Source organism: Melanaphis sacchari, unplaced genomic scaffold (assembly GCF_002803265.2).
Source record: "Melanaphis sacchari strain LSU unplaced genomic scaffold, SCAv2.0 Contig49_pilon_pilon, whole genome shotgun sequence".
Lineage (NCBI taxonomy): Eukaryota > Metazoa > Arthropoda > Insecta > Hemiptera > Aphididae > Melanaphis > Melanaphis sacchari.
Window position 1 is genome coordinate 472,087 of NW_020271334.1, and position 26,194 is coordinate 498,280.

The 26,194-nt window shown below is 23.4% G+C and overlaps 2 protein-coding genes across 4 annotated transcripts in view; one reads left to right on the forward strand and one right to left on the reverse strand.

Annotated features, from left to right (window-relative positions):
• The first annotated feature begins 2,178 nt into the window (after nucleotides 1–2,178).
• LOC112598658 (UPF0602 protein C4orf47 homolog) lies at nucleotides 2,179–5,379 on the forward strand. Its single transcript, XM_025345187.1, has 6 exons — nucleotides 2,179–2,299; nucleotides 2,379–2,529; nucleotides 3,016–3,122; nucleotides 3,223–3,349; nucleotides 4,085–4,283; nucleotides 5,128–5,379. Exons 1-6 carry the CDS (start codon nucleotides 2,179–2,181, stop codon nucleotides 5,377–5,379), a joined length of 957 nt encoding a protein of 318 aa, XP_025200972.1.
• A 1,994-nt stretch (nucleotides 5,380–7,373) lies between these two features.
• Nucleotides 7,374–26,194, reverse strand: part of LOC112598672 (furin-1-like) — a 120,404-nt gene continuing 101,583 nt past the window's right edge. The window contains exons 16-28 of one of the 3 annotated variants that reach the window (XM_025345204.1): nucleotides 20,793–20,863; nucleotides 20,071–20,131; nucleotides 19,337–19,474; nucleotides 19,118–19,222; nucleotides 18,961–19,011; nucleotides 11,272–11,386; nucleotides 11,038–11,211; nucleotides 10,877–10,950; nucleotides 10,654–10,813; nucleotides 10,409–10,593; nucleotides 9,986–10,286; nucleotides 8,601–9,926; nucleotides 7,374–7,828 (exon numbers count right to left, since the gene is read on the reverse strand). In XM_025345204.1, coding sequence (XP_025200989.1) covers nucleotides 7,641–7,828; nucleotides 8,601–9,926; nucleotides 9,986–10,286; nucleotides 10,409–10,593; nucleotides 10,654–10,813; nucleotides 10,877–10,950; nucleotides 11,038–11,211; nucleotides 11,272–11,386; nucleotides 18,961–19,011; nucleotides 19,118–19,222; nucleotides 19,337–19,474; nucleotides 20,071–20,131; nucleotides 20,793–20,863 — 2,949 coding nt within the window. In that variant the 3' untranslated portion in view covers nucleotides 7,374–7,640. Of the gene's footprint in view, nucleotides 7,829–8,600; nucleotides 9,927–9,985; nucleotides 10,287–10,408; nucleotides 10,594–10,653; nucleotides 10,814–10,876; nucleotides 10,951–11,037; nucleotides 11,212–11,271; nucleotides 11,387–18,960; nucleotides 19,012–19,117; nucleotides 19,223–19,336; nucleotides 19,475–20,070; nucleotides 20,132–20,756; nucleotides 20,864–26,194 lie in introns of all 3 variants that reach the window. The other 2 variants (XM_025345203.1, XM_025345205.1) reach the window with 2 other exon arrangements.

Sequence of the window (26,194 nt, forward strand, 5' to 3'; positions counted from 1 at the left end):
GATGTCTTCAATTTTATTTGCATCCCGTATAGTGCCATACATAGTTCTGTCGTCCTTGAAATATTATAAATATTTACCAAATATGTTGCACTTACGGCTTTCCGTAATTTTTGAACTATTTTATACTTTATTTCTAAGTTAATGAGCACACGTTTTTATTTTTCGAACATTTTATTTCATGAAAAAAACACACCAGAGTATGACGAATGCAAAAAACAACTAAATACCGGTTGTATAGTGTATTAAGTATACGTACACGAAGGTATTTAATACATATAATATATTTATATACATTATACTTATTAAAATAAACTTATAATATCCTATTTATGATTATTATTATTATTTTATTGTCACGATGCCATTATGACGATGGCTGACAACGTAAAACAAAAGTTTATGGATGTAAGAGAGACGAATAATCGAGGTTTTACTGTATACAAACTTATATTCATTTAGCTCCTGGAAAATAGCATCCAACTTTTAATAATTATTTTGGAGCATTTGGTTTTCAAAATTCCAAATTGTTTTAAAACGTATAATATATGTGTGAATATTTTAAAATCTTTAAAATAGTTGTAATGTTACTTAAACTAAAGTTCACTTTTAGTTTTTTTCATTTAGCGATATTTTTCAAAATTTTTTCATTAAAGAAAAAACAAACTGCCATTAAACACAACAGCTAAATCAACTAACATCAGAAGATTTAGGTATACTAATATAATATTGGATTCGATCAATTTCCTGGATACAAGTAACATAGTATAAATTGAAAATATTTAACTTTCATTAATTAATGGTTGAATATTTATTATTTAAACTAGTTAAATTATGTATCAAAGTATTATCTTAATTTATTTTAAAATGTTTGTTTTATGTAATTATTCAAATAAAAAATACTTAAAAAGAAATATGATTGACATACGCCTGTTTTTAACTAAATTATTAATTAAGTATATTAAAAATGTTATAAATAATATCCAAAATTCCTTGCTAAAATAATTACCAAAAATAGCATATGCACATCTATTATTGTTATTAATAAGAAACCTTAAATCCATATTTGGTATTATATCCGGACAATCTATTTTTAGTGTAGTGCACTATAGTGCTTAAACCATATACGGACATAATCAAACTGTAATCCTAATTTATAAACAATCAGTTCTCCGTAATTGAGAAAAGATTAAAACCACTGATCTAGAATAATATTATATAGAACTAAAAATTTTTTTCTTCTATTCTAATTTTTATTTTTGTGAGAACCTCTTTTCCTCACAATATTTAAAATATTAAATTTTCCTGGATTGGAGAGACTACTATCTTATATACACTTAAAATACCATATATCCGATAACACCGGTAATATACAAGTACCGGATACTCTTATTGCAATTTAAAGTAACATTATCTCTATTTTAATATTAATAATATGTAATTTATCTTTTATTAGCGTCAAGTTTTGTATAAATTGAAATAAATCTAAGAATTATAATAAAAAAACAATTTAAAGGGGAAATTCATAAATGAAAGGAGAAAAATTAAAACATATTTTCCAGTATTACGTCAAAACGTATAAAAATAATACAAGTTGTATGTTTTGTATTGTTGTATATTTTTAATTACTAAAAAATAGAGTTCATATTTAAGAAAATTGATAATTCTTTCTATAAAAATTGATGTAATTCATAATACATAATATTTATCAAACTTCATAACTAACTAGCATTGGTTATAAAATAGGAGATATAGAAATTCCGTTTTCCTGAAAAATAACTTTTTCACGCTCTAAATTTACAGCCTTCAAATATAAAATTATTGAACTCCTTTAGTTTTATCAAAACATTTAAAATATTTTATATTCACTAAAATTTTCTATGTAGGTTATTGTCATATAAATATAAACTTAAAGAAGTTATATTTAGGTATTGGCCACTTACATTTTAATGAATAATATCAATTATTATAGCTGACATAAATAACAATGTGATTTGTTTAATATATAATATAATAATTAAAACAATTTGTTATTTTATTGGAGTTCTATTTATAAATATTAAAAATTACATTTTTAGTAATAATTCGAACAGTATTAAATTCTGTATATGTCTACAGAATTTGTCATTCTAATCGAAATACTATAAATAACTTTATTTAAATAATTTAAAATATTTTATAATGACAGCACGCACCTTTGAAAATATTGGTAAAAACCATGGAAAATACGACATGGACCGTATTGGTTTGTTTTCAGAGATGCCATATATGATTGGTGATAAATATCAGCCACTTATTATAAGTTTGTGCAGACATCATTTTTTAAAATCAATTTAACTTTAATATTTTTACCGTATAAAATTATGATTTATGATTTTCAGAAGACAATATACGAGATTTAAAAAAGTCACAAATGTATCCAAGTATTTTAAAAACTAAAACAGGTCTTCAAGACGCCTATTTTGATCCAAAATTTAAGAGATTGTTTGAAAATGAAAAATGGCAACCAAAATCTAAACTGTCTAATAATGAGTGATTAGTAATTTAGTGATTAGTTATTTAACAAATTTGTAATTTATTTTTTTCTTTCTAAAATAAAAGTTAAAATTTGAATTTGATAAGAAATCTCAAAAATTTTTAAGTTATTGATGATATAGACAATGGACATATTATTATGCACTAAGTTTAAAATATTTACTTTAGATTTTTTTTTCTAATACAATTTATTGAAAGTAAAAAAATCAAATACATTTGTTCTTTGTTATTATAAGTTAATTTATATAACATTAAAAAATACTATTTTTTAACATATAATAATTTCGCATTCATAATAAATAATAAAACTCACTAGTAAAATCGTATACCAATTTTGGCTTAAGAAGTATTATTCAATTGTAATTAATCATAAATATATACATAATTCAATTGCTTAATATTTTCAAGTTGTATTTATTTTTATCTATATTACTTATTATTTTGATTGGTGTTTAATTTGATTTTTTTTTTTAACTTAACAAGTGAAAAAAAGAAAAAAATTAGTACACAACCCTTTATACCTTCAGGTCCTACAAAACACCATTCAACTGCTGGTGATTATTTTGGAACATTTGGTCCTAAACTTCCAGGTTGTTTTAAAATATATAGCTTGCAAATAAAAATATAATTTTTTTCAAATGATTGTAATGTGTATCAAGACCAATGTTCGTTTTTAATTTTCTAATTTAGCAATGTCTAATCAAAAAAATCCTTCAATGAAAAAAGAAAAACTGCTACCAAACATCATAACTAAACCAACTAATACAAGAGGACCTGGATATACTGATATTGGACTTAGTCCATTCCCCGAATACAAGTAGTTTGTTTTAATTTTAGATTGATATGTTTATATATGTTTCAATATTTATGAATAATTTATTAATAAATTATTACTAAATTTATAAATAAACAATATGTGCATAAAAAAAAAAAAAATTATAATAATTATTAAATGCCAATAAATATTAATTTTCAGTTGTAAAAATATGTTAAGTGTCAATTTTTAAACAGTAAAGTAAAAACAACTTTCAAAAAACTATAAAAAAAAAAAAAAATTATGACTTGTTAATTTTCATTAACATAAACTTGTTTTATCAAAACACAATTTAATATCTTTCATAAATAAACTTAACATTCAAGCACCAATAAAACAAAAATGTAGTATGCGCAATAAATATTATCTTCTTTAGAAAAATATACGAAGATTCTAATATCATAAGAGGTATTTCTTCCTCATAAAGACAAAAATATTTGTCAACCTATTCAGAAATACATTATTCATTTTGATTTAATAATTATTATCATTATTTATAGTTACAGCATGTTTATACATAGATATATGAACATGTATTACATAAATTATGTTTAATAATTTATACAATAGAAATATAATAAATTAATAATTATGTAGTTTATGAATCACTAATAATTTTACTCAGACTATTTTAACTATTTTATATGCTTTTATATAGTTTAGAATTTAGATGGTATTAATTTGCTTAAAATTTTAAGAAATTAACTATAAAAAATATAACTTCATATTAACTTGTAGATCAAGTCCATATAATGACGTGAAAAAGTATAATAAAAATGATAAATTGAACAAAATACCACCATTTTTAATGGGTGGTCCAGGTAACTTCTTTGAAAAAAATCCTTATTTCATTAATGATCAAAAGTCAACGTATATTATGATTTCAAAATCTAAATTTAAGGGTTTACCATTTGTACCATCTTCAGCAATAAAAAATGTAAGTATGATTTTACGCTTATTAAATTATGTTATTTTAAACTTTTTTTTTTTTATATTAATTCATTATTAATTATATTATTAATTTGTAGGATTATATTTTTTAAACTTCGATTTTAATAATTGTTATACATTTTAAAGCGTATTTAATTATTTATATGTTATGAGTATTTGTATAGAATATTACTAACAGTACAAAAATCAAGTTTCGTATGTGACTTTCTTATTTAACAAGGTTTATTAAGTAACCTATGTTGACGATTATCTATATTATCTAGGTATCTATGCTTGTTTATCTTTATAATCGTATCATATATTCTTTGGTTTTGAGGCATTTTACAGATTACCAATCTATTAATTGGCAAGTTACATTTTTTTTAAAAACTTTTTAAGTGTTAGAGTGATATAAAAAAAAGCGTATAGATTAACATAATTAATAGAAAAATAATTTTATAACATAATTTATTTTTTTTCGCTGATATTTTATTGAATGACTTAGAAAACAATTTTTTATCTGTAATAGTAAAATAATGTAATTTTATAATTTATAATTAAAAAAAAAATTATGATTAATTATTGTTTCGGTAGTTCACATACTAAAAAAATACCATGTTAAATTATATTTTAGATACCTATAATTTGATTTAGATACATAAAAAATACATTAACCATTCAGATTTCTATAACGTAGATAGTAAATACAACTTAGAACCATTTCATTCATACTTTTTCAGATATTTATTGCTTGCACATTTTATATTCTAAAAAAAATTGTTTGATTTTAATTTTGATTAACTTTTAAAAAACTATTTCAAATATAATTAAGTATTAACTTTTTTTTTCAGTTTGGAAATGGTTTTGATAAGTGGCCCAATCATTCCGACGATCGATATATCGATCCGTATAGAATAGGATATAAAGACAAAAAAGACAAAAAAGATGATCGTTCAATTATCACATTTTATCCACAAACTAGAAACAAATCATTGTATACTACATCAACAATTCAGCGAAAATTAAAAATTTCTATGAACAATCATAACTGGCGTACATATGATACCGTTACATACCCTATAGAAACAAGTATTAGAAAATAATAAGCAATTTAATAATGACAAATTTATTATTATTTTTTTTTATTTTTTATCTTTTAATAAACATTTTTATCGACCAATATAGCTACTATATTTAATTATTAAATTTAAAAAAACGTATAAAAAAAAATAAAAAAAATATTATTATCAACATAATAGTAAATATGCTGCGCTATCTAGTAGTGGAGTGAAAGTTACAATGCTTTTAAAATTCCACTATATTTCCACCTTAGTTAAATCTTGTACAATTTAACTTAAATATTAAAAATATGACTGAAAAATAAAGAAATATTGTAAACAACTTTTTCTAGACATTTTGGGGCTTAAATTATATTGCAGAATATTTCAAGGATTAAACACAAATTTAACACGAAATCCTGTAATAATATTTATTAAGATTTGTATATTTTGTATACGTATTCCTGTTGAGTTTTACCAAACTCCTTGTATATATTGCAGACAACTATTGATGTCTACTAAAAATATGTAATCTGATTTAAATATGATATAGAATTCTTTTTTCATGACTAGTATAGTATAACATAATCAATATTTAATTTTAAGTAGGCAGGTATAGGTACTTATAAATTAAATCAATACAAGGATACCTACTCTTAATTTAATTTAATTTATTTATTTATTATTATTTTTTTTTTTTTTTTGTAGATGTAATTAGTATTGAAAATATGTCATAATGTTTCTTTTTATAACAATATATTACTTTTTTATAGTATTTTTTTTTTGTAAATAAACTAATTTATATTGAATTATAACTTAATAACAACATTTAACTTTTAAAAAAATATTCCATTGTTTCCATACTTCTAGCATAATAATAAATTACTAACAATTTCATAATTTATCCTTAGAAATTAGATTCTACAATAAAGTTATAAATTTAAATTTATTTTTAGAAAGCATCTACATTATTGAGCCTGAGTCTGTCTTCACAAAGAAAACTTCATTATTTTGTAGCATTCATTAAATTATTTTACAGTGTTAGTGATGAGAAATACTGTAAAACTACTTTCATAAGATTTACACAGCAGACAATTTTCTCAGAATTCAGATATTACAGAGGTGTTTTTTTCTCGTGTCTGAAGGTACTTTTATTAGAGGAAAAAATTATGCTGGATATCAAAGTGGCTTCTGTTAAAAAAATAGATTTATTTTGAAACTTGGAAAGAGTAATAAGTTAAAATAAAATAAATTTGCTAAAATTATGCGGAAAAACTGGAAAAATATGCAATACAAAATGTTGACAAAATATATTATCAAAAGAAAATGATATTTGAAATTTTCAATAGGTATATATTAAAATAATAGTGAATCAAGTATGGTATAATTTTTAAAATACTTGCCATTTTAAACTTTAAGATTCTGAGTAAATGATTGAAATAATATTTGTTTTACATTGATGTGTATTTTATTTATGTGTCTTACGATATCTGTCTTAATTAAAATAATATTTTGATCTTCAACATCGAGAGTGGTTTCTGGTTGAAAAAAAACTGTTTTTGGAAAAAATTAGTGTTAACTTACCAGATTATTATTTTATTAATAGAAAACTAAACTACTACTATAAAATAAAATATAATTTAATAGACTGTTTTTAATAAATAAAAATCGTCTTGCATATGCATAATTAATCATTTAATTTAATGCAATACATCAATTATAATTTGTCATTTATTATTGAGAATGTTTTTAATACTTGTAATTTCTTCATATTTGAATATGAATTACTAGATACTAAATATACATTTGTTTTATTTGTATTAAGGGTAGTATCAATGTAATTACTTAAGTGTTAACTTTTGATTAACTTTAATAATTACACATTAGATAGTTATTTACACGTGTACAACACGAATGAAATATAAAAATACACATAATACATAATAATATGTTGTTGATTTCTCTTATTTTTTTATTTTTGATAAAATTACGGTTATTTCGATTTGAAATAAACAAATAATGAATACTGTCAAACAGTAAAAAATAAATAAACAATTATTACCTATAGTATTAAAAAACACAAGTGAATGTGTACAACTTGAAAGCATTTTAAAATCATGGTAGTTAATTTATGTAAAAAAATCGAACATTTCACGATTCACAAACCATATTTGAAACCCATTAAATCATAAAATCTTTATACAAGTAAAACAATTTCAATTGTGCATATATGATATTACATATTCATCATCATCCCACGTTAATCGGTCCCTTTCATTTAATATAGGCATATATTTTGACAGGAATCAGAAATCGGTAAAGCTTTTTCTGCGATTATCTTCATGATTTGGTTGGTTATTGAATGTCACTGGTCTATAAAATATTGTATTGCCTTGTTTCCAACCTCTGGGTGCAGTGTTATAGTTACTCAATGACAAATAGTCTTTGTATGATGGTAACTGAACGTTTTTTGGCGGATCCAAAAACGCAGGATCTATAGTGAAAAAAAATACAATAATTATAATATTATTTAAAAAATGCACATTAAAATTGTATGATTAAACAAATTTAATTTAAATAAAAAATGCCAAATTCCATATATATATATTATATGGGTAATCAAATGAATTCAATTCTTTAAATTTCAATAAAATTACTATAAGGCATAAAACAAAAATCAATTATTTAATATTTAAATTCATATTTGAATGTTGTTAAATTTCTCATTGACAAGCCATGAATTTAGTATTATGTTTTATTTGTTCTATAATTTTATGGATTCCAAATTCAAAACTGACTTATTTCACATTTTTTAAATAATAATTAATAATATAATTGTTTTTTTATTCTACTAATTATATATTTATTACTCAGATGATACTATTTTAATTTAAAAATAAGTATACGAGTGGGAATTGAATACAAAAAATTATAATCAAAAATACGTGCATATTTTTAAGAATTAAATTAATCAAATGTCTTTTTTAGTTTTGTTATTATATTTTTGAATTACCCTATGATGATAAATATTTAATATTTATGCCTATTGCTATTTAATCCACGTACACTTGATTAAATTATTGGAAAAAATATACTTAAAATATTTGTTTTATTTTAATTCAATAACTTTAAGATTATATCAAACGGTGGTTTCTGTAATAGGTGAACATGCGTATAACGTAAAGGGCATTTAATTGCGTAGGTAGGTGATTAATTGACGATTTCCAAGAACGTGCAAAAATCAAACATTCGAATATTTATCTTGCCTGTCGTTTTACGTGGTGCATTATAAACAGTATTATTGTACTCTTGATGGCGTTCATCCCGTGAGCTCTGTTTTTGAGCAAACAACATACTAGACTCTAGACTATCCGGAGTAGCTAATTGCCTAATGGTCTGAAATTTCATATCACCCCTCACTTCAAATGATAACGAAACATCATCAGTATACTCAGATCTATCACCATATTCAGACCTATCAGTGATTCCCGATTTATCTGCATATTCTGATCTATCGCCATACTCTGACTTATAGTTGATTTCAGACTGATCGGCGTATTCGGATCTATTGTCATATTCAGACTTATCATTTTTTCCTGTTTGATCTAGAAATTCAGGCATATTACTATATTGAAACGTACTATTTACGTCAGATTTATCGACATAAGATTCAGACTTCTCAAAGTGTTCTTTAGATTTAACTTCATCGGCGCAGCCATGTCGTTCATCATTACTTCCATACACGAAACTTCTCGTTTCAACTGCTGTATTGGCTGTATAAAATCCATTTTTTTCACCAACATTAGGTGACTCATGTTCGTTTGATAAATTACTATCAATAGATTCTGGTTTCGGATCATCGTGCAAATGTTTTATCTCTTCGCTTAACGGTATTCTTTCTTCTAGCTGTAAATACCGCATAACAGGCCTATTATTATGCTCGAATGTGTCTATAAGCGTTTTAACAGGTAATGACCTTTCTTGTATTATAGTGTTTGGTGTTTTTTCCCGTTTAGTTCCAACGAAGCTACTCGGTGACTTGAGTGAACATCTACTTTCAGCGCGGTGTGGTTCAGTGTAAGCATTTATATTAGGCATATATTCTTCATACGTCTTATGTGATTTAGGAACAAAAACTTGGTAATTATTATACTTTGGCTTTTCGTTTTCTTTTATTTGTAATTCAATTTTTTGTTTTTCATTTTCATTTTGCGAAAGGGGCTGTATTTCATTTGTTTGTGAAAGAAGCTGTATATCATTTGTTTGCGAAAGCGGCTGTATTTCATTTATTTTTTCTTCTGTAACACTTTCTGATTTATGGGTTCCATTCATTTGATCTAAACCCGGAGTTGATCTTGGTGTAAATTCAACTTTATGAAATTTTGGTTCATCATAGTAACCATGATAAGTTGCTGAAGGTTTCGGTACTGGAGTCAAAGTAAGTGAATTGTCTTTGTCGATTGTAAAAGTTGTGTAAGATAAATTTTCAGACACTTTAGGAGTAAGACCTGTTGAGCAGATTGAAGCCTTATTTAATAAACTAACTGGAGAATTTGGGGTACCACGAAAAATCTGATCCAGTTTAACTGAGCCTATATAAGCAGCAAAACATTAACTTAAAAATTATCAATTATTTACATGATTTACATACCATAAGTTGGAGGCTGTTGTCTGTTACATTGTGTATTCCAACCTCTAGGTATCTTAGGCATATATATATCTTGATAATTTTTTGGTGTTGCAGTTCTTGTTGGTGTTGAACAAACAGTTGCTCTTGATGTTCTTCCGCCATCTTTTAGTGCTTCTAAAGCACTTGAAGTTGGAGCAACAATATATCCTCGTGGTGGAAAATTTGGAGTCATTTCTTGAAAAGCTGACTCAACAGATCCTGTTTCCAAAGCTGCCTCCCATGGAGATTTAATCAATCTTAAACGAGGTTGAGTAAATCTTTGCTAAAAATATATAGACTCAAATATTTTTATAACTATATAAATAATTTTTTATAATATTTTACTAGAATACAATATAAGAACATCTTAATATGAAAGACAAAAATGTAAATCAATAAACTTACTTGAATTTCATTCATTTTTTGAATATTTTCCGCTCTAATGGTACCTTGTTGATTGTTTGTAATGTTATTGTTACCGTGTTTTGTAATTGCTGGTTCGGAAAGACTAGGTGAAATAGATTTAACATTATGCTCATCTACTACCCAATTTTCAGACTTTTTACGTCTTTTTGCGAATAATGCAGCGCCTTTAAAATTAATTTACCAATAACTTTAATGCATCAAATACAATTTAAAATAAATGTAACCTTTTCCTTTTGTGGCATTCAAATCTCTAACTAAATCAAAGCATACTTCTGGACTAAGACAAGGCTCAATGTTTTCTCCGAGTTTGCGTAATGTTTGTAAATCTTGTATTTGACCTCGTGGATCCATAACTAACTTCAATATTTGTTTTGATTCCGTATTCTAAAACAAAAATGTATGAATATTGTTGGTTGTTTAAATTAATGCAATAAAAATGTAGATTACTTGTTGAGTTGATTCGTAATTTTGTTGATGCATTCCAAGTGGAAAATTTGATGGTATAGGACCTTTACCTTCTCCTTTTAATTATTAAACGGTGCAAATAAACAATTATTTTATCATAAAATACTATAAGGATGCTTTAAATATAATGCAAATGTTATCACCTTCATGAACCCATTTAACAGATCTCTTTTTGCGGTTGACGTACATGGATTGTCCTTTACTTTGTTGATTACTTATATCACTTAATGAGCTTGATATACGGCGAGCTAACTCAAATTGTTGTTCTACTGTTGGGTGATCTGGACCATAAAAACTACTACTAGCATACATTTTTCCTAAAATTAAATATTTTATTAAAGACATAGTCAAATTAATATTTATTAGAAAAAAATTACTGTTCTTAGATGGAGACACTTCTCCAGAATCTGTTGCTGGCTTAAAAATTTTATCTAAATCAACTTGTTTGTGGCTCAATCCATCATCAGCATTAATTGTGATGCCATTAGACTCCTAGAAAATAATTAGTTTTGATGTTTAAATAACTTTTTAGTTAATAAATTTAAATATTAATTAGACCAATTTATAAATAATATATTATATGAAATCGTATACAATTAAATTATTACCTATTTTTTTGATATTTTATCGTAATATTGTTTTAATGTGTTATATTTTTCCAAAACATTTATTTCAAAAATATATTTTATTTATATAGATACTATGGTACCATGATATGCATAATAATAATTGTATAATTGAAAACAATTTAATACAACTATATGCTTGATTAAAAATTATATTGAAATTATATTTTGTTATTACTGTCGAGACTTAGTTATATTAATTCAACAGATTACTAACGATAAAATTTGATGAAAAATAAATCAACTGTGTGACGACAATGGCAAAGTTCCAAAAACATGATTATATATAGCACTCAAAAATGCATTATTGGGGCATCATAGTCGGCCAAATTGGACAAGGAGCAACAACTAACAAATGACAGTTGTCGGATCAAACTATTATAAAAGTATGAACCATTTAGTGAAATGAGAAGATTAAAAACAAATAAGAAAAGGATAATTTATATAACGAGAATTTTTGAACATTTCTTGAACTGTAAATACTAATGTTAATATCCTTGTTGTTTCAAATATATTTGAAACCAATTCATGAGACTAAACATAATACGAGTAAATAACCTTTCTTGGCAATAGCCCATGACCCATTAGCCCAAACCTAAGGGCCAGTACAGTTAAAAGAATAAAAAAAAAACATATGTTACATTCCTTATTACCAATGATAATTAATTAATCGTAAGTTTCAAAGTACCGATGTAATTTACTGTAATGCTATTCTAGATTTAAGATATGTTAATATTGTATCAATAGCATACTATGTTTTTATAATATAACACAATATAATAAATAAAAAAATATATATATTGTTTATTCTCCTTTTAAATTGTCTTTTCAACTTATTATCAAGTTATTAAATTCATAGCCTTAATTTATACTTTTCATTCATTTTTTTTTCATATAGTGTTATTATAACACTTCTGACTTTAATAGATTTTATAGATTTTTATTAATATTTCATCCTAAAATGCAATATTAAATCAATTTAACTAGTTACTATTCGTCCTAAATTTAGTCAAAATAGTATTAAATAATGGCTTATTATTTTTATTAAATTTCTGTTTTAAAAATATAATAATAATAATACCTATTATATTTGAATAATAGGTAATTTATATGAATTATAATACGAGTACTATTTGGAAAAATATTCACATTGTAACACAATAATTGAACATTTATTTAAATGTAAAATTAATTACTGTTTTAGAATTTGTATAATACTATTTATTAATATAGACTATAAAGTTGTTAATTGATATAACAATAAGATACATATTAACTTATGGATAACTAAAATAGTTAATAAAAACTAAATTGTTACAATGAAATTATGTTTAAATAAATATTAAACATTAATAATATATATGTACATATATCCTTAATATAAAACTATTGAATTTGAAGCTATTATTTAGACGAAAAAGTTGTATTATTATTATTATTTTTTTTTTTTATATATATATTTTAGACACATGTTTGAGAACTACAAACTTAAGTTGTAATGAAATGAGTAATTTAAAACATCTTTTATTTGAATTCAAACTTGCAGTTAATTTAAAATGCATTTTACAATGTGTATAAAATTTGTAATACATTAATATTTTTTTAGACTGAATTTATTATAGTATAGAACAATACTCATCATAAAGTAAATACTTGCAAATACACAACTTTTAATTATATTGTGACAATCCATATAACATATTGACTTGATAAAGTAATATAAAGATTAATCTACACTCAACTATACTCTATCTAGCGGTAGAATATTCCGTAAACTGATGAAAATCAGTTATTCTGCGTATGAGTACGCGGCAACCTAACATAAGACAGTACATTTCAATGACAAAGTTTTGCTTAAACATATGTGGAATAAGCATACTGTATTCTTTCATTAAATAAAGTATAGAATCATAATATTTAAGTGTTCAAGCAAAAAAAAAAAAAATAAAATAAAAAATCGAATTAAGCAGTTAGTTTTAGTTATAATATATATTTACTTGACTATTATTTTAATAATAAATATTTAATACTTAGTAAATTGGTTTTATATCTCATGTTTATCAAAATATTTATAAAATAGTTTATTTGGCCAAGTTACGTAATTAATTTAGTATAATATATTATGTTTTAATCTTCACAATAAATTGCATTTCATGTCTATGGTTCTTAAAATTGTAAATTACAAATTATTAAGAATTCATTATAATTGTTTTTTTTTTTTTAATTTTTTTATTCGGTATCCTTTTTTTACAAGATTTATACTTTATTGATTTATTTTCTTGGTATCATATTTATTTATAATTGTATGTAGGTATTTAATTAAATATATTGATAATTGTGTTTGATTTTTTTTTTATCAGGAAAATAATGTAATTTGTTTATAAGATATATATTTTAAATTAAAATTTTTATTAATAAAGCAAGCCGCTTTTAAAATGTATAAGGTATTAAAAATAAATACATTACATAAAAACAATAACATAAATAAAAAAATAAATATTTTAAATTCGTTCTGCATCTGGTAAACTATTTAAAATTTAGTCGTAAATGTATTTTAAAATGTAAATATTGTTAGTTTTGACACTACATGAAAAAACTTTACTTTGATATAACATAGAAAGCAGACACAATTACTCGAGAAGGTCTTTACAATATATTGTTTTCAATATAAATTTATAATACTAAAATTATTAATAAAATTATAATAGTATCTTTAGCCAAGGAAAAAAAAAACTACTAAATTGAATCATACTTAAAGTATAATTCATACTAAAAAATGATACTAAACCAAGGGCCTGATCATCCGATTTGTGTATTGAATGTGTTTTTAGGACAGATTTTTATTTATTTTAAGTTTTTTCTTGATAATTATTATAATTTAAATTATTAAAACAGTACTTTTATACATTCAAAATTAATTAAATTAAATTGTATTTTAATTTAGCATAGTGAATACCATAAAATAATTTTAAGATATTTTGCCTAACATTATATTCTCAAAAACCAAAATAAGTAATCCAAGTTAAAAATGTTTATTTACAAATACTTAATAGTCAATAAAGAATATTTGACATGTGTTATCTGTGTAATTCAACTTACAGTTAAACATGATATATTAACCGAGTATCACTAATGTGATAGAAAATATGACAGTATACTTGATCTACTAAGTAAAATTCTGGGACAATACATTTAAGTGACAACAAATATATACATCTGTATAGATTAATTTAGAAATTAATACATTTAACTGTAAAAAAATAAATAAATAAGAAATGCAAATAATATGTTTATTTTTCGTATATCTAGCTTGTAATCATTGATCTCACAGTGTATTAATCAATAGAAAAAGGTCAAATTAATATTTTATACGTGTCATAATTAAATTATAAAAAAAAATTTTAAAATTTATTAGAACATTTTTATTTATATTTTAGTTGTTTGATTAAATTTATTTATTTTTTTTTTTTTTTTTTTTTTTTTTTTAAACAGAATTTCGTATAACTTTTAAGGTATCTACATAAACATTTGTAAAAAAAGTAATTTAGTGCACTTATAAATATAAATAATATTTTAGATTAGTATACTCACTGAATTTAATTTACAATATTTTAATATTTTTAAAATGTAATCATATTGTACATACAATAAATATCAAAATAGGTTAGCAGTTACTTATTATATTTTAATGTTAAATATTAATTGTATCCAATTTTTAATGATATTTCCATTCTTAATCAACAGCAATATTTTAACGTTTCGAATCCCCAAATGAATATTAAATATCACATAATGTCAATATAATTCACTTTCCCCACTCCCCAAGGAAAAAATGACTTAAACAAATACTTATTTATTGTAGCTTGTAAACGATGTTGAAAATGATAAACATTCTCAGACCACCGGCTTGTTTTCATTCCCTAGAGAAACCTTTTTGACTGTCAGCTCAATATTGTGGTTTTATAATTAAGTATTCAGATATTGTACTCTGCTTAAATTAAATTAATCACTTATAAATCAAATTAATTTATTAAAATGCGATTTTTTAGACTAATTCTAAAATAAATTTCTAATTTATTTCATATTTGTATATAAAGAAACTTATACATTTTATTATATTGTATAGAAATACACACACGTTAATAGACAGTAACCAAATTGTAGCGGTAATTAATTTTTTTTATTTGACAAATTAGATATAAATTCACAACTATTCAGTTAACACAAAATACTTTTTTCGTAATATTATAATTAGGTCAGAGTATAAAAATGACTATAAGACCCCGCAACTATGTTTATACACGTATAATACAAATTATAAAATAATAAATTAATGAAATATATTAAACTGTATTTACCATAGTTAATAGTTGCTTAATAATTTTATATTTTTATAGAAGGAATATAATTTTCAATAATTTAGTTTTCTGGAATTGTTAATAAAAAATTAAAATTTAAATAAAATGTATTCAAACTATATAAAAATAATCAAATTAGATACTGTATAAAAATTAAAAGCTCTTTTCGATTTTTATTGGGGTTAATGTCAAGATGTCAAGTGTCAACACATCTGAATCTCTTGGCTGCTAACGGATAATATTATTATCTCGTTTGTACCTGCGTGTGTTTGACATCATGTCCATCGCCTGTGACAACAATCTTCGGTAATTTTTTTCTATCTAAACTTCCGTACCAACCGGCGTTAACCGATTTCCAGGACTTCATATTGTGAATAATATTCGCACACGACTCGCCGAAACTAACTGGATTGCCTAAAAGAGCGTACAATAGTTTCGAATTGCCATTGCCCCCTCCAGTGTTGTTATCGTTTTGAATTTAGAATGGCACAATTTTTTTTCACATTAACACATTAAAAACTGCAGTGATACAGTGTTATTAAACAAGTTAGTCTGTCGGACACAATCGATAGCAGTATGAAAACAGCTATCGGGCATTGGTCCAGTTTGTGTGGGTGGTGAGCTGGCTAGCTATCTGGCTTGAACACAACTTCAAAAAGAAAACAAGGGTCATTTAAACTGCTAATTTCGCGATAACTTACATGCGACTCAACTATAATGATGGTATAGTAGAATAAACGCTATTGTACGAACTTTATACTTATTTATTTATACTGAATACGATATGATTGTTAAGCATCGGCTGCATTTGTTAAATTAAAATATTCATTTTTAATATAAGATAAAATGATTTGAAAAAGGTTATAAAATTCAAGATGGTACACTTCAGGCATGAATAATAATTTATAAAATAAGTTATATATTTGACACATCCCAAAAACTACAAAAAACTTATGTTCAGAATATATTTCCATTTAAATTATTGCATGATTTCAATTTATTCATATAAATATGTAATACTTTTTTAAATATTTAAATAACGATATATATATATGACAGAATATAGTATACTAAAAATAGAATTTTTATTAAATGACTACAAAAAGACAATTGCCAAGCGTAATATTATAAATAAATAATAATGAGGTGGTTCATAATATAAGGGGTGCGCAGCTTCTTAATAATAGACAACCTCTTTTAAGGTTTTGAATAAATAAGAATTTAAGAGTAATTAAACGTCAAAATTCTATGGCTAAATTGTGTCCATAGTTACTTAACAAGTAAATTATTTTTAATTACTTAGTAATATTTTTAAACACAAGAAATGCCTATGGAAAATCGCAAAATATTATTTAAAAATTAAAACTCAAACGTGGTAGTTTATATTTTATTTAACATTTTTATTAATAATAAGTTTTCTAACCCATGCCTGTGAAAGTAAAATCTTTGTAATATGTTACATTGGTATGTACAATATATTTTAACAATATGCTCATTAGTCATAAATATAACATAAAGTTAAATCGGGAGATCTTTGATGAAATTGTAAATGTACAATTAGATTGAAAAATATGAGTTATCTTTGAAAAATCTTATTTTTCATAACATACAACTTCATTATTGCAATTCATCGATTAGTATGATCATATAAATATTAAAACTATTACCAATATTTTCAATATTAAAAATATATGTAATTGGAAGTTTCAAATTAAATGTAACAGTGATTTTAAAATATACTTATGTAATATCATAGTTACTATATTAAATGAAAACGAAATAAAATAAAATATTACACTATGTTTATGGATTTTTAAAAATGAAATTCAACATGATTGCTATTGAAACATTTTTACAATTTCTTTTGTATTATGAGATTTTAATGTTTTTGAACTTAAATGTCGGTAAAATTTCATCGAATATTTAATTAATTTTTAATTTAAGATTTGATATCTTAAGGTTAATTTGGGTCATATACTTATTGTTCTTAAATTTTAGACACACAATTTCATCAGTTTATATTATTGTTGATTATTTTTGGCTATTTTTGGCTAGTCATTAATATACTCATTTTTTTTTTTTTACAATTAAAACTTATGTACATAATAAAAACTACTAAGCTCGATTACAAAACACGAGATTTGTAAATTAGACACGCGCCAATTTTAACAAACCACTTACCAAAGACGCTCGCCAGATTTTTTGAGATAGACTAGTTAAAAATTCTTTTTTCGTCGAGTCATAACGATCAGAAGGCCTGAAGCCTCTTTCAGACACGATATTGCTACGCTTCTTCTGCAAATTGACCCTTTGGCTTGGGTCCATCGAGCGCGAAACAATATTAACCGGTGGGAATCTATAAGCTACAGAGGAGGTAGGAGTTCAAACTCGATTTCAATAAACGGTGAAAGGACAATAACAAATAATTCATAAATCTTCTACATGAAAAAAAACCAACGTTCCGGGTAAAAAAATCAACAAAAAGGCGCTTACGTTTTATTGACGACAGCACCACGACCGGACGCCTGATACGACCAAACTAGCGAGCAGGTTTGATAGGATTGTCGTTACCTTAGACTGTATTCAAATATTGTCTTGCGTGCAAATATGTTGGAAATGAACCAGGAAAACGGTGTGATCTTAAAATACCGTGGTACTTCGGGCCAAATACAATAGGTTATGTACTACTACTCGGATTTCGGTTCTGATCGAGTTTGAATAATAATATATTTTATTTAGAATTATAATTTAAAAATAATAAATTATGAAACACTATAAACAGACTAATTTTTTGAAAATTATGCAGTGTATAACATTATATAGTTTATTTTTAAATTACATAAAATGTAATACATTTATTGATGTATTGGCTTTAAATATTTAAATTTTTTATATTTTTTAACGTAATTATTTCATATTTTTATATTTAATAGTCAATATCATTAATAGTTAATTTAAATATCAAATTATTTGTAATTATTATAAATTAACGTTCAAATTTATGCGACCAAAATATAATTTTATAATATTATTAATAAAGTTATTAATATAATAGTTAAATGATTCGATAAAAATAACTTACTTCTTTTTTTTTATTGTAATCTCTACCATATGAATCGGATTGGTCTCCAATCTATAAATCATAATATATAATGTTTTGATTTAGTAATGAAATATGTTAGATTTCTATTCAATATTGTTATAAGAATATTAAATCAATATTATAAGTAGGTAATTACTTTTAAATCATTCCAAAGACATATAAATTTTCTATTATCCCATGTTAAGTCCTCTGGTACAGATCTTTGATCTTTGGTTTCAACAAAAGATCGATATTCATCACCCTACCACCAATGATGGATATAAAAAATGCATTTGTAGTTGAAAGTAACAATTGTTTTGATCATAAACGATATTATTATGTTGTTATTGGTACATAAATAAACAATTATACTCACATTTGTATTAGATGGGGGAATATAACATAAGTCTCCTTTTTCTTCGATTTCAGTGATAATGTCTTTCAATGTTTTTTTAATGCCTTCTTGGTGAATTTCATAACTTTTTACTTGTTTACTTTTATAGCTCGTATTAAACTAAAAATAATATTACGCACTATTAATCAAAAATATATGCTAATAACAACATTTAAATACTATAAAACAGAGTTATCTTTATGGATAATATTATATAGGTATGCATTTCAAAAACTAAAGGAAAAGATTAATATTAATTTATTAAATTTCAACAAAATTTTATTTACAATTAATAAATTATATTGATACATATTACATAATATGCATTTAAATTATAAATCTAAAATTTATTATGATTCATGGTACTTAATATCCTTATTCAGTAAATTACAAAGTTTTTATAAAAATAGCTAATATCGATTCCCTTTGTATATTTTCTTTCTAGATCACAACAATGAAAACCTCCCATGCTCAAAGAAATAAGTCTATTTTTGCTATTATTAATTATGTTTTTTTTGTAGTTGTACTTACAGTTATATTATATATATCAGAAAATAACAAAAGAAATTCTAAAAAGTTATCCGAACAATTCATAAAAACTATATTTTTCTGAACTGGTATTTAAAATAAAAAAAGTAAAAAAATAAAAACTATACATATTAATCAAAGCAACACTTAATTAAAATGCATAGCAAAAACTTAAAAAATAATAATACCTTCATTGTCGATGGTTCTTCGAATGCGCATTGCATTATTCCAACTTTTTCTTTGTTCTGTCTACAATATAAACATTAAAAACAATTTTTTAAATGTAATAATTATTATTGGAATTTTCCTTTTTATAAATAGGTTAGGTTTATTAATATTTGTGTTCTGTACAAGAGATTAAAATAAAAATAAGTGATATGATATTATAATTAAAAATATAAAATTTTCAAATAAATATTAAAAGTATAAGTTTAATTATTGTAAAATACATTACAATTAAACCATAATGTTTTTAATTAATGAATTATAAAATTGTATTTACTTCTATTTTGACATTTGCTTATTATCCAAAAATAAAACTAATGGAATCGAACCAAGTAAGAAAGTGTTATAAAAGAACTCATTAAGTTCGAATAAATTAAAATATATACCTGTAGTTGAGTATAAAAGATATTTGGACATGTGCTATGAAATTATTGACATCTAGCCAAAATGCTATTACACATTGCTCTTAATGAAAACTTGAATGGAATTCGATTATAGATACTGTTTATTTTTTGTATAAAAGCACTAACATATGTGTACATGTATATTCTATATTTCCCAGAAAATATATAACCTTATACAATTTTATAGGTTGTTATATAATATTATGATTTTTATTTTTTGTAAATATTCAATATTTTCTACTCACCCAACGCGTTGTAGAGCAAGTGAATGTTTTACGTACTCGTTTGTTTTAGTGGCTACCGTCGTTTCTCTGCCATGTGTTCTTCCACAATCGATCGCCAATCTTGTTTTCTGAAAAACACATACTACTGTAACTTATACGTAGTAATAAAACAAAAAAATAAATAAATATGCACCAGATGTGTTCCTTTATTTTTATTTTTATGTTCTTTTACTGTACAATATATATGTAAAAAAAAAAAAAAAACTATATCATATGCATATATTAAGCAGCATATCCATACGTGTTCACTAATATACGACACAACAACTTGATGATTTGTGAACAACAATACAGTGCTATAGTGTTATTGACACAGAATACTGAATTTCCTATCGGTATCAGCCTGGCAGCCGTCCACCGGACAAGACACAAGAGAACTTAAATGTGAATAATAAAAAACAAAACTATTCATTACGAACTGCAGGACAATTGAATTTGGAGTTTATTTATATGTGACTAACAGGACGTGCGTGCCTATATATAAATACAGACAATACAGTTTTTGGGCACTAGTCTCTTTAGTTTACACCGTTAGACGGAGGCTATGGTGTACAACGGCCTTTAAACCACTTCCATAAAAAAATATACGCATGATACAACGTTTTTTTTTTCTTTTTTTTTTTTATCTACCTCGGTTTAAAAAAAAAAGTTTTATCTACTGAATTCTTGAACGATAGTATAGGAAAATACGTGTATGCTAGGATTGTTGTTTTTTTTTTTTTTTACATAATTCTCTGTGACTGCTTATGACGTGACGTAGGTCATAAAAAATAATTTAAGTACCTATAGTATGTTTGTTAAAACATTATTTATATTATTTGTAATAATCTTAATTGTTTTTGTAGTGCCAATATATTTTACGGTATTTTGACTGCTTGAATGTATTCTCATAAAGAAATACGTATAATAAATACATCTTACATAAAAAGTTTTTTCACTTAAATCAACACAACCCGTTTACTTAAAATTTGTTATAAATATTTGTTCAATATCTAAATGGAACAAATTTCTTGTGTGCTGAGTGTTAACTATGTTGTTAAGTTATTGAACCAAATAATTAATACAATCGATAATATGCGGCGTTCGTTTATTATAATTTAAATTTCTTGTTATATTTTATGTTAAAGATTGTTGTTTTAAGTGCAGTACGATTTTGACTTGGAAATATTATTTTCTTCAATGATGGATAATAAACATTTTATAAATTTCTCAAGCTCTAACAGTTTTTCGACTAGATGGCGCATCACTATATGTTATAAAATAATATTATGTTGCAACAAATATAAAAGAATGGAGCATCATAATTTAAATATAAAATATAAATAATATTATTTTAAATGTTTAGACTAATTTCTTTATATCCAAACTCAAATAAATATTGAATTATGATCATACTTCGATAAAATTTCAATTGCTTAATAAACTTAGATAGATACACAAAAATACACTTTCTATCTAACATAATATTATTAAATATATAATTATAATTTTCATGTAAAAAAAGACCTTGATTTATTAAACTCTTAATTATATACACATTTTAAAGTATATGATAAAATAATTAAACACTAAATGATTATTCTGCAGTAAAATTATAATATTAAGTACATTAAGTATGACCTAAAATGTATGCATGTGGTCATACGACTAAGAATATGCAGTAATAATTTCGTTTATTTAATAATAATTTTGAAAAAAAAAAAAAAAAAACATTATAAAATAAAATTGAAAATACTTGAGAATATAAAAAAAAATGTTTAAGTTAATTCATAACAATAAATTCAATACTTAGTTTAGAGATTAATTGCACAAACTTTTTTTTTTTTTTTGAAATATGCATACGAACTAAATCTCTGAATTTTATAAAGAAATATATTTACTTATTCTATAATACAACTTAATTTAAATTGACTTTTTTGTTTGAAAATGTAGAATTTTGTGAAAATATTTTTATAAATTTTCCTTTTATACACATGAGTATATTTATTGGTATTTTATACAATGGAACTATTGTTGTAGGCAATATTTTACAGTTATTTATTGTTATTATCTAAACTAATTATATAGATTTACTAGAAATTGATTACTTTATAATCTTTACACGTTAACTATATTTTTAAAAATTAATTTGCTGTTGATTACTTAAAAATGACCGAAGTAATTTTTTTTCCTTTCAAACCCTGCTGTTTAGAAAATTCTAAATTATTACAGTTTGCACTATTTTAACTGAAAACACACCGCAATAAATACTTTTAATGTTATATAGATTAATATTTTATAAAATTATTACCTTGTTTTTTTAAATAATAAAATATATATTTATATATGTGTGTGTGTGTGTGTGTGTGTGAAACAAACAATACAGTAATATTACGAAAATAATGAAAGCTCAAAATCGTATGACATAATATATCTAGCTTATAAAGTCATGACTATTATTATTATATATCATATTATTCAACTAATATATGATAACAGTAAATAATTTATTATTATGATTGAAAAATAAAATATATGACTACAAATAAAACTAATATCAGGCTATTTACTAAGGATGAGAAAATGTCATAGTTTATGAATTATTTTTTTAAATAATATAAAACTTATAGAATATTATACAAAGAAATACAATTTGGTTATAATCATTATTTTTATTTTTTGAGAATAGCGATTCCGAAATAATATTTTTATTTATATTATATAGAGACATGAAATATTGAACAGAACGTTTGCTGGAAACATTTCAAAAAATATGAATTAAATTGTACACTTGAGTTCAAGACCGGAAAAGTGTGACGATACGTGCCGTTTGTAAGATTTAGTTCTTATTATTCAATTTCTGTTGAATTTAATGCACACCGTTTTATGTACTAACCTAACTATTTGCATTCTAAGAAAATACTAAAAAATATTACTTTAAAATGTGTGAGGAAAAGTGTAGTGTGTGACCGGAAGATAAGGAAACAAATTATGGACTTGATGTTTATTCTAAAAACGGTGACAAACGACTGTCATTCAAAATGTTTTCCTCGATAGATCTAGAAATTTTGGAAAACTCATCATACCAAAAATATTTAAATTATATTGTATATCGTATTCTTTATACCGTAGGTTTTTAAGTTGTTTTAATACCTAATTATTTTATATAGTTATCAATTGTTTATATGATTGGATTATATGTGGCATAAAATTTATATTCATGATATTTTAAATTTATCGTAGAACAAAAAAATAAGATTAGGTGATAACTGTTAAAATTAAATTTTGTATACAAGAATTAAGAGAATTGTAATGTCTTGTTAATTGTATTTAATATAGAGCATATTCTATATTGTATACACTTAATTAAATTTATTCAATAACAATAACTATTATTATTAGAAAATGTGATAAAAATAACATTGTTTTATGTATTGTATTATTTCATTTTTTTTTTTTTTTTTTTCATAGATATTAAATAAAATATACTCAAAAAAGTATTTCTACTAAACTTATATAACATACAATAATGCAATGTTAAATGTAGGTATACATATTAAATGATATAAAGCAATTTCCCTTTATGTGTCTTTTTTCTGTTCTTTTTAGTATGTTTTATAGGCTATATAGTATATATTTATTAGATTTCACTAAATTCAAATCATCACAATATATATTTTGTATTTCTACAAAAAAAAAAAAACTTAAATCTTCTTTTATCATTTTTTCTTAACATTATCGTATAATGATTTAAAATCATTCTAAATGCTATAGATTAAATTTGTTTTACCTAGTATAGTTTAGGCATACAGTATGGGTATATTATATACATATAATATATTCTATGTTGGTCAAATAATAATGTTTGTGTGCAGCTACCTATAATATATACGATTATTATATTATAAGTACCCACATTTTATAAAAAAAAAATAATCTAAATCAATGATTACGTCACAAATTGATTGAAGTATATCAATTTAATGAATAATAATGTATGTAATTATATAATTTGAATATAAACACTACTGTTTGTTGTTAATTATAAACCAGACGAGAATATACACATGCGATTAAATTTATATAATGACTTCATCATACGATTTATCATAAATTGTTTCATAAAGATGAAGTTTTAAAAATAAGTTATCAATCCTTATTCAATAACGATTAGAAAAAATATAAAGAATTTAAGAAGTATAATTTTTAGTTGATCTGTATAAGTTATTAACACATTATTAAACATTGTACACAATAACTTAAGACATATATAATAAATTCAATTAAAGTCAAAACTCAATAAAAAAATAAAATAATTTTTATGTTGTTTTTAGCCAAACTATTCTTTTATCTCAATATAACATGTAACTAATATTACAAATACTAATTTTTTTTTTTTTTTTCAAAAATTATAATTTAAATAATGTAAATTTAACCATTTTAAAAATTTTCAGTGAATATTAAGTTTGAAAAATAATGTTATTGTTGTAATTTTATAATAACCTAAGAATTGTTAAAATTGCATGATCCTAAAATTATTGTACGAGTAATATTGATAAAATTAAATTGTTGTTAGAGTACCTATTACATTTGCTACACTATTTTGTTTTTATTTAAACTTTGTATTCAAAAAATCAATCGAATTTAATTATTTAATTATTATATTTATTTCTGTTTATTTAGTTTATTAAACAATAAATAAAATCAACTGTTATGTGCATAAATGTATCTATATATTAACATCTGATATATATGGTATTATTCTGCATAAAAATTACCATACATTTTCATACATTTTATCGAAATATTTTTTTTTATTTGAACAAAAAACTTAAATTTACACAGTCAACATAATACAAAGAGACAATAATATTAAAATTTATTTTATAAGGGGGTCAGAATGCCTCATAAATAATATTTTACCACCAACAATATTCTTGCAACTTTTTAGCAACTATTCGTTGGATTCGTAAAAATAATAATTTCATATATTAAAATGATTTTTATACTGCGTAAAGCATATAGTATTTTTTTTTTCAAATTATGACACAGTTATTGTTGAAAAATTTAAAACTTGTATTACATTTTTAACAAGGTAATGACTATGTGACTATGGGTCACGTCTGTTGCCGAAAAGGTAAACAAAATTATTTTCAATTTGTATTTATTTAAAATCAAACGTGATGTAAGTCTGCACATATTTATATTTAGGTTTAATAACTATACGTAGATATTTAATCATTAATAGACTAATATTTATAACGTATTAAATACTATATTTATTAAATATAGCTTATAAAATTAATCTAACTAAAAACCATCAACTAAGCTACAATAATAATCATAAGTAAAAACGTTCCAATTGTTAAAATTAAATCAAAACCCAGTTTAAAAACTTCTCTTCTAAGCGGTAAACTTCC